The 10,237-nt window shown below is 52.5% G+C and overlaps 1 protein-coding gene across 3 annotated transcripts in view; it reads right to left on the bottom strand.

Moving 5' to 3' along the window:
• Nucleotides 1-662: 662 nt before the first annotated feature.
• The window catches only part of ZBTB7C (zinc finger and BTB domain containing 7C), a 382,043-nt gene continuing 372,468 nt past the window's right edge, over nucleotides 663-10,237 (bottom strand). For all 3 annotated transcript variants that reach the window (XM_025365135.1, XM_025365137.1, XM_025365136.1), the window contains one exon: nucleotides 663-3,933. In XM_025365135.1, the coding sequence (XP_025220920.1) occupies nucleotides 3,282-3,933 (652 nt within the window). In that variant the 3' untranslated portion in view covers nucleotides 663-3,281. The remainder of the gene's footprint in view (nucleotides 3,934-10,237) is intronic.

The following is a 10,237-nucleotide window of genomic DNA, read 5'->3' as shown; positions in this document are numbered from 1 at the left end:
GGACCAGAGTGGAGGGGTGATTAGACTGAAGACACACAGCTTGGAGGAGTCCAGATTTGAAACTCAGATCTGTTCTTTTCTCTGTACCAAGAAACGCTGCATAGAAGTTGCCTACTATGGCAAGAAAGGAATCAAAAATAGAAAAGAGGCTCCGGGTTGACCCTTGGTTATCCAGAGATACAATTGGAAGAACAATGTTACCAAGAGTCTGGGCTGTGGGTTGTAAGTAGCGCTGACTCCATTCAATGACAGAAGTATATTCCTTTACCTTAGGTTCTTTTAGGATCTAATGTTCTTTGGGAAAGAGGCTCAGGTGAAGAAGGGAGGAGAAGCCCAACGCCAGTGCCGGGAAGTGAGAGGAAGAAGGCCCAGAGAGCAGTAGGGACAGCCGGAGCCCACTCCGGGTGTCAGGCTAGGGAACCGGTAGGACTTCCCTTGCTCACACACCCTGGGGTGCAGCTGCACACGTGTGTGAACACACGCACATACACGCACACCTCACACTCAGGCCCACCGATGCCGCAAAGCTTAAGATCCAACCATGCCTTACAAAGCTGGAATGTAAGAGACTACCGAGAATTGAGTTCTGCCCTCCCGACCATGAAACACCCCTGGATAACTGAAATGGCAACTGGAAGGGGGATTCAATCTTACCAGGCAAATTAAGCAAGCATAGCTCACTTTTACTCAAAACACTGTCCTTTAAAATATTAAATAAGGGTCAAAGGTTTTGTTTTTCTTTGTAAAGGTGTCTTTGACATTATTTTAAGTTTATGACACCCAACAGTCAAAAACCTTAAGACTGGCTTGTTGCTGTCCTGTGAACTTTCAGAAGTCACATCTCACAGAAGTGCGACTCTCAATATAATTTAATCAAGTCAATTAATACTGTTTAATAAATAGGCCAGAAAATTAGCTGCGAGTTTTTCTCGGCGGGATGTGGCGTGCGACCGAAGTTATGGAAGATTGTCCCTTGAATCACTAAGGCAAACTTTGCTGAGTGTCATTTTACATAGAGCAATCACATAAAAAAAGAGTTATAAATAGAAAAAATTCCAAAGTTCTCCCACAGACAGGGAAATCGAAACATCAAAAAAAAAAAAAAAAAAAAAAAATTGAAGCAAAACAAAAACACAACCACCCCTCCCCCGACAACCCATTTGCTTCAAGTTCTTGATCATACAGTACTCAACATCTTTGGATATTTTACAATGTACAACTCCAAACTGCAGCCAAGAAAAAACAGAAAGAGTTAACCAGTCATCTGAAAAACTGAGTTTATAAGAAGTCATCACCTTTACAAAATAAAAACAAAAGCCCCAACACCACTGGATTCCAATTTATTCATGTTTCCTTTTTTTTTTTTTTTTTTCCTCTCTTTTAAAGTCTGGTTCGGCCCCAATCGCTTGGCTGATGGGGGGGACACGGGCACATTGGCTGGTGGACATGGGCATGCTTCTGGGGCAAGTGTCTGAAATGAAGACAGGAATCTGAGAGGCGGCTACAGGAATCTGAGAGGTGGCTGCCCAGGCAGATGACTTCTGAGAACAGAGGGTGTGTGTAGCAATCCTGCTGGCTGGAGTGGCATCCGGTGGTGCGAAGAATCAGGGGGTCTCTTCCGGAGAGCTGTGAGAGGGACAGAGTCTGTGCTCTTCTCTGGCCTTTTTGTTTGTTGTGTGTTTGCTCAGGAAAAAGCCAAGGCGACGGGAAGAGCTGAAGTCTCTTTGTGCCCACAGCACAGAGATTGGGGACTCCAGCCCTGGGCCCTCCCTGGGGATGAACCCTCCTCCTCTCTGGGCTGCTAAGAAACCAAAGCAAACTCGGCAAGAAAAGAGAGGGGAGGGAAGGGGAGAGAAGCTCAGGAAGGCACGGGGCCAGCAGAGCCTTCCTTTTCAGGACCTGCTGAAAACTCAAGAACCAGGAGAACATGTGACAGCTCTAACTCACAGAGCCCTTCAAACCTCAGAGGCCTCCACTTCTCTGCACTGAGCCCTTTTGTTAAAAAAGGGAGCCAAATACTCCCACTTCACCCCCAGAGGGAGGAGGAAGGGGTTGAAGGGGGTTCTCACACAGCAAACGGGACCATCGCTAGCAATGCCAAGGCCCTGAGGAACCCACAACTCAAAAAGCAAACAGATAAACCCTAGAAAACCACGTATGTATTTTGTCTGTTTTCAGGAATCAGGGTGAGGGGAAACAGTTGCCAGGTGTTAAGAGGTGGCCCCCATCTCTTCGATGTTGGCCCTGAGAGCCCCAAGACACTGCACAGCCTTGGAAGGGGCATTGGAGATGGGGTAGACACTAAATAGTGCCACCAGGGGTCCAGACACGAACAGCGGCCTGCAGGGAAGGTAAGGTAGCATTCGGAGTTCGCAGACCTGCCTGTGGGCTTTGGTGAAGTTCGGAAGCTCCCCTGACCCCCGATCTCTGTCTAGTCTGGCCATATTTCTCACCTATGCTAATATGCTAATATAGAGCTGGATGTAATAAAACTAAGTCCAGAAAGATAAACTGTTTCCCCATGGACTTGGGGAGTACAAAGCTCCTACCTTCTCTGGGATTCTCTGGGGGGATAGGTGTGTATGTGTTTAGAGGTGGAGGGAGGAAACCTAAGTTACCAGCCCCTTCTATAGCCGGGTGACACTGAGCTACAGAGGGCTGACCTGTCAAGGTCACAGGACAGGTAAGGGGAAAAACGGCCCTGGCCTCCCAGAGCCTGATTCCTGACTGGTTCCAGGGGGCCTCCCTGCCAACAGAGCATTTCTTTCTATGTGGCAGGTGGGTAGTTCTCAAAAAGACCCCGGGGCCACTGGAGACTGGAAAATGAGCCCTCAGAGGAGTGTTGGCAGAAACTCTGCCACAGGGGGTGGGGCTTAACCAAGGTGCATGCCCAGCCCCTACCTCCTCCTGCTCCATCTGGCTGGGCCCCAGGCCAACCACCCCCTGACCCCTCGTAACTCACCCAGCTCCTAAGTGCCCCTGGGCATCCAGTTCTGTGTGGCTTGGGCCGGTGCAAATTTCTACATGAGAGCCAGAGAGACAGCCAGGGAGGGAGGCCCGGGCTCCTGGTCTTTTGGGAAGAGATGCCCGTCTCAGAACAGCAAAAGGAGGCAGCTGCTTTAGGAGCCTGGGAAAATGCCATCACTGATAGTATTATTATTTTTTTTCCATTTTCCCTTTGTGTTTTTAAAATGAAAAGTTCAGATCCATGGGGTGGGGAAGAGCGGGCCTGGAGGGAGAAGGACTGGAGGGCTGGTGGGCTGGAGTCGACAGTGACCAGCCTAGTTGTTGGCTTCGGACATGGAGGCCACGTGGTTGAGGCCGGCGAGCCCAGGGAGGCCGGCCAGGCCCGCGGCCCACGGGTCGGGCAGTGGGAAGTAGGGCCGCGCGGCTGCCACGTTCTCGGCCAGCGCGAAGGCCAGGAGGCCCCCCGCGTTCCTCTCAGCCTCCAGCTGCGCGCGCCCGAACAGCTTCATCTGCGTCTCCTCGAACTGCCGCTCCAGCTCCTGCAGGCTCAGGGCGCCCTTGGGCGCTGCCAGGAAGTGCTTGGCGGGGCTGGGGCCCGGGAGGCATACGGCTGCGCCGCCCAGGTGGCCGCCCACTTCGCCCAGAGCCGGAGGCATCACGAAGGCCGCCTTGTCGGGGGCCGGGCCACCCGGCCCGAAGAGCAGGCTGGCGGCCCTCCACGCAGCGGGCTTGCGGCCGCGTCGGGGCCGCGCCATGCGGCAGCTCTGGCGCTTGATGTGGCGGTGCAGGTGGTCGGAGCGCGTGAAGCTCTTGTAGCAGAACTCGCACTGGTAGGGCCGCACTCCCGTGTGGATGCGCATGTGGTTCTTGAGGTCGTAGTTGTGCACAAACTTGGCGTTGCAGTGGATGCACAGGTAGGGCCGCTCCCCCGTGTGCTTCCGCATGTGGATTTTCAGCTTGTCCTGCCTGCAATGCAGAGACTGGCGGTCAGTTCCGCAGGGAACACCAGGAGCCATTCCTAACCTTCTGCTCCCCTTTCCTCCAGAACCAGCCAAGGCTCCCTACTGCCATGGAGTCAAACCCCAGAAATAGGTCCCATGCTAGATCTACCCTCAACTGCTGCCCCACCTTAGACAGGTATGGTTACTCACCTGGATTAAAGGGATGTGGAAAAAGCAGCGTCTGGAAAGTCCCACTCCCCTAAACTCCTTTTATATCCGAGCTCAGAGTCATGAAACTCCCACTCTATTAGGGGTTTATCTCACCTACTGGGAAGACACTTCGCCAGAAGTCAGGGTTCTGACCTTAGTCCTCGGATAGTGCGGCGACTTCTGCTGATACTGGATTGCACTTTAATCTCACACCCACTCTCTCCAGGCAACCATATGCTTTCCCTCCAGTTCATCTATATGCTTTGGCCCAAAGTCCCTGGTCCCATCCCAGCCCCCGGGCTGTTGAGATCTGTCTGTGTTTGGCACTAATCTGGGAGGCTATAGAAGCTTGGGCACACCTTGTTCAAACCTCCTGCATGGTGGTTTCTTATCCTAAGCCTTGGGCTCTCCTCTTTGTCTGTAGACAATTTCAGGGTTTACAAAAGAGCCAGGTGCGAGAAGAATGCAGCCTAATCTAGGGCAAAACTTTTCGGGGTTTAAGTGGTATTATTCACAGGTAAGGTATGGTGTAGGGTGGGGCGCCTGTGACTTTTGGGGGTCTGGGAGCCTCTGCGCCAGCTGCAGACCCACCACCAACTTGGTGGTGACCTCAGGCAAGTTACTTAACCTCACTGCCCAGAGCTGAACCTGGTGCCAGACATCAATTCTCATTGTCCAGGGCTGATGGAAAGAACCGGATCCTGTGTGAGCTAGATTCCACATACCTCCTGGTGGCCTTGACAGGAAAACTGACATCAGGGGGTTGTTTTCATAAAGACTGAGCATTGGGTAAACCAGCTTAAGCTGGCTGAGGTACAGGCAGCTGGGCTGCAAGAATTCCTCTTGGGATAATTCGCAGCCTTCCCCAATGGGGCCATACGGGCCAGGAAGCTCTGTGTCTAGTCTCCTACCTCCTCCCTGAAGGTGTGGCTTGTGTGGAGCATCTGCCTATAATTTCAGACTCTGCTCTGAGGTTAGAGCAGATGTGGAGTCCAGGTGTCCTCCCTAAGATGGCCAGATTTAAACCCTGTTTCACATAATCCCACGACATCAGGTGCAGGTCCTAGGCTCCTGGTGTCCCCTGGCCACTAGAGGTCTCACCAGCTCTCATTTTCAAAATGGTTCTCCAGGGGCAGAGCAGGAGAGAAAAGGACATTCCCGTGAACACTGGCAGGCACTGTGGGAGGAGGGTCAGAGAGGATAGACCGTCCTCCCACCTGTGCTCACAGGAAAGCTGGAGAGCCCCTGGCATGGGGGAAGGGAAGTGGGGTCACCCTCCTCCCTTCCACATCCCACTGCTCCTGCCTCTTCTCAAACCCACCAGCCACCCCTAGGCTACATGGTACTCTGCTGTGATATCCCACCCCCTACCAGCATGCTGTGGTCTCTGTAACCCAGATTTCACCTAGATGATTGGATTTTTGAGGAGGAAGGGACCTCAGAGACCATTTAGGCCAGTGGGTATCAAACTTAAGGATGCATTTGAACCATAATCAGGACTCAATAAAACAGTGCTGGGCCCTACTCCTAGAGATTCTGATCAGTAGGTCTGGGATGGGGGAGAGGGACAAAGGATTTGCATTTCTAACCAGGTGCCACATGCTGGTGGTGGTGGTGGTCCGCGGACCCCATACTGAGAACCACTGGTCCAGGCAAAGCCTCCACTATGTAGGTGGGCAAACAGGCCCAGCTGGGGAACTTGCCAAGCTCACCCAGAGGGTCATGGCAGGCCCGGGAGTCAAGGCCTCTTTTCTCACCACAGCACTGTGACGGTGAAAATGGAAGTGTCAGGTGCCTGTATCCCTGGAGTGATGTAACTTCCCAGTCCTGAGGGGTATGTCTTGGGCCTCCACAAATTCCCCCAGGCTCTGGCGGAAACACTGATGCTAGGTGGTTGGTTGGGCTCCCTCACCAGGCCTAGCAGAGGGCTCAGCTCAGAATCAGCTAAGCGGGCTGTAAATGCATCATCTTATTACTCCTCACCACAGCCTAGGAGGTAGGTTTTTTTATTTTTATTTTTATTTTTTTGAGACAGAGTCTCGCTCTGTCACCCAGGCTGGAGTGCAGTGGCACGATCTCGGCTCACCACAACCTCTGCTTCTCAGGTTCAAATGATTCTCCTGCCTCAGCCTCTTGAATAACTGGGATTATAGGCACGCATCACCATGCCCGGCTAAGTTTTGTTTCTACTTTTTAAAGTAGAAACGGGTCAGGCTGGTCTCAAACTCCTGACCTTGTGATCTGACCACCTCGGCCTCCCAAAGTGCTGGGATTACAGGCATGAGCCACCATGCCCGGCTGAGGTAGGTTTTTGTTTTTTTGAGACGGAGTCTCGTTCTGTCACCCAGGCTGGCTTGAGTGTAGTAGTGCAATCTTAGCTCATTGCAAGCTCTGCATCCTAGGTTCATGCCATTCTCCTTCCTCAGCCCCCCAAGTAGCTGGGACTATAGGCACCCACCACCACGCCTGGCTAATTTTTTTTTGTATTTTTAACAGAGACAGGGTTTCACTGTGTTAGCCAGGATGGTCTTGATCTCCTGACCTCGTGATCCGCCTGCCTCAGCCTCCCAAAGTGCTGGGATTACAGGCGTGAGCCACTGTGCCTGGCCAGGTAGGTTTTTTTTAAGTCACTATTACACATAATTAGTAGTACGAACCCTTCGGTCACTCTCAAACAATAGACAATATAAGTGGTAAATCTTCAAATGTCTCCCAAACTTCTCATTAGTGTATCTAAAGTAAGTCCCATTTTGTGTAAGAAGTGCTGAGAAGGTGCCTACAATATCCTTTTATTGAACACCTGCTTTGGGCAGGTAAATACATGACTTCATTGACCCTGGGAGTTCATTATTCAGAGGCAAGGTATGGTGTAGAGATAGGGCCCCTCCAGGAGTCTGGGAGTCCCTGTTGTAGCTCCAGACCCACCACCAACTTTTTGGGTGGCTTTAGGCAAGTTATTTAACCTCTTTGTGCAGAGCTAAACCTAGGACCAGACATCACCTCCCATTGTCCAGGGCAGATGGAGGGAATCTGGGTTTGCGTGAGCTAGATTCAACACATTTGGTGTACTTTCCTCACTTGGACACAGGCAGAAAGGAGGCTCAAAGAAGTTAAGAGCTTCCCAAAGGTATCCAGCTGGTGAGGGGCAAAGGAACCTGAGGGGCTACCTGGCTGTGGTTTGTTTGTAAGCTATTCTGGGGATGAGGAAGGATGGATTTTCACACCTGGGACTCCCAACCTGAGTCCTACAAGGACTGCTGCAGAAAGGGCAGACCAGAACAATCAAGAGAGGGTACCAGTAGCTAGCCAGCTTTCTGCTGCTGTGGCCAGAAGACTAGGGTATGCCAGTGGGAGGAACTCAGCCCTGGGCAGGAGCTTTCCCTAACGGAGACATTTGTGGGAATGGGGGCAAGGGGCGGGAAGAGTAGGCAAAGCTCATGAGAAGCCAGTTCTGGAAAAAACTCCAGAGGATCATCTAGTTTACCAGGCACACTTTACCACATTCTGATTCATGGTCTGAGTCAGTGGGCCCAGTAAGCTACACTATTAGCAATACATGTCTCAGGACCTTGAAAACACTGATCTAATAACTTCCAAGATAAGGAAAGCAAGGACCAAAGAGGGAATGGTGTCCTAGGGCCACACAGCCTCCTTCTTTACACTGACCTTTCCTGTGGATACTAAGACATGTGCATTGGAGCTGGAGGTGGTGCCAGGTACGCTCCAAGAACTGGACCAGTTCCCTTCCCTGGTCTGGGCCTCAGTTTCCTGATCTCTGAAATGGGGGTTGGGCTGCATCCTTGGGGCCTCTAAGTGCTCCATGAGTGTTTGCATCTGGGTAATGGGCTTCTACCAAATCTCTTTCTGGAGTCTGTTTGGCTGGCTGGCTTCCTTGCCCCTTCACATATTCAATCTACCTGTGGAAGCAGCGTGAATTTAAGCTGGAATATGTTCTAGCTGGAATCTCAGGAACTGAGCTCTTAGTTACTTCTCTGTAGCAATGGAGGTCTGGTGGTTCCACTTAAAATTTCCCAAGGCCCCCTTGTCCAATGGCCTGTGTGCTCACTTACCCCTCAGCATGGCTTTCTGGGGTCTTTACAAGCTCACTGCCACCTCCTCTGCCAGCTTCCTGCCTGCCCCCCATGGTATACTGTCCCACACTCTGGGCATCCCTGCATCTTTGAACACCTGCAGGTATGAACTGGACTGCTGGTTCCCCAGTGCACAGTCCACCACATTACTGGGTGGGTGCCTGGTAAAGCCTGGCTCCTTCCCCGTGTGTGCATGTCTTGTGCTTGGACACTGATGTTCCATCCTTAGGGCCCTCCCAGAAGGTCAAGCCCAGAGCCAGGGTGCTCCTTCCTCCCAGCCGCCTCCTTCCAGCTCTCCTCCTCCCAGCACTCCTCCCTGCATGTGGCATGGAGGGTTCTGGTACCTGCTTTGATGAGAACCTGTGGGATGCTCTTTCATACTCTGCACAACACACAACAATGAATGTAGATAGAGGGGAGGCTCACTGCATGTTTGGTGACTGACAAGAGCGGCCAATTTCAGAATTCCCTGACTACAAATCCGACATTCTCCCCTCTGGCCCTGGTCCCCTTGTCTGCCATCTCATTCCATCTCTCTGCATCAGGGACAGCCAAGGACATATGCACCCAAGCCTTGGTCAACACGCCCGCTTCCAGCCTGGAGAGCTCATCGTCGGGAAAGTCGTGTGAATCCTCATGAGCTCATTCCCAGAATCAAAGAAAAGGGCTGCGGGGCCTTGGCCTGAGGTCTGTGGCCTCCAGAAAGGCTCCCAATCAGGATAATGCTTTCCCAGCAGCCTCCACCCGGACTTCTTGTAACCCGATGGTTTGAGACACACTCTTCCTGCTACCACTGCTAATGCCATTACATTATCTTAATAGGGTTCCCAGAGCTGCCAGGAGTGGGAGGACTACAAACAGAGGGAAAACAAAAGCTAGGCTGCTGGCTCGTCTGGAGAGCAGGCAGCTGTGGGGGCACAGGGGTGGTCAGCATTCGGCTGGCACAGGAGGAGGCGGGTGGAGACTAAAAGGTGCAGCCTTCGGGGTTCAGCGGGAACCAGAAAGCATGCCTTGTCAGAGAGTGACTGCGGTGCAGAGGTCGTCCATCCCCGCCCAGGACGGTGTGCCCTCCATGGGACCTCTGCAGTCTTTGGGCCAGTCTATTCTCATTTTGCAGTTTCTCGCCTCCACTACTGTCCCCATCAGGCATGGCTGGGGCACCTCTGGGAGCCAGGCTGTGAGAGGATGCAGGGGCTCCAGGAGATAGACCCGCCAGCCATGCTCTCTGGGAGCTCCTAACAGAAGGGCTGGGGGAGGCAGGAGTCTCTATGGTCTGCAATCAAGGACCCATGTGGTGGGAATTAAGAGGCGGAAGATGCAGAGGCTTTCACAGGGCCCAGGGCCAGGCCCAGTTGGCAGTGATGGCTGCAGATGGGGCAAAAAGGTGTGTGGGGGGCCACCTGGGATGTCCATGGGCAGGGAAAATACCCACCAAGCACAGCAGTGTCCCTATGCATGAAGAACAAATGCTTTATCTTCCTGAGATCACATGCTCCCTGTTCTTCTAGGCCCGTCCTAGGCATCACCTCTGGCTGAACCCTGCCATCCTAACCTTTGGCTCCTGGCTTCCAGACTTTCTGGGAAGAGAAGGGAAAGGACCCCTGACGAAGAGGATCTGAGGTAATCTTGGTCCAGACTGCCTCTGCCCTATGACCTGGAGCTGTTTCTATGTCCCAAGTCAGACCTGAAAGGGACAGGAGGAGCTGCCTCTCTGGCCAGCACAGGCACGAGCCTTTCCCAGGAGGAAAACGGTGTCTTTGAACTAAACAGAGGGAGTGCATAGGCAGAGGGAGCCCAAGTGGTTATGGGGTGACAAGAGCTAGGAAGGGACAGTGTGGGGCCGAAGAAATAGTTTTGTTGATGTCTTTGAGGCCCTGCCTAGGGAGATTTCATATTTGCAACAGATCAGTGGTGGGACACCTGGTGGCACTGGCTGAAATCTAGAGCTGCCTCAGAGGTGAGGTTCCTGACACCAAAGAACAGACAATACCATTGTGGTGCAGCCTCTGTCCCTCCTCTCTAGACCCA

Source organism: Theropithecus gelada, chromosome 18 (assembly GCF_003255815.1).
Source record: "Theropithecus gelada isolate Dixy chromosome 18, Tgel_1.0, whole genome shotgun sequence".
Taxonomy (NCBI): Eukaryota; Metazoa; Chordata; class Mammalia; order Primates; family Cercopithecidae; genus Theropithecus; species Theropithecus gelada.
The sequence above is the reverse complement of the archived record's forward strand: the minus strand, read 5'-3'. Positions and strand labels throughout refer to the sequence as shown.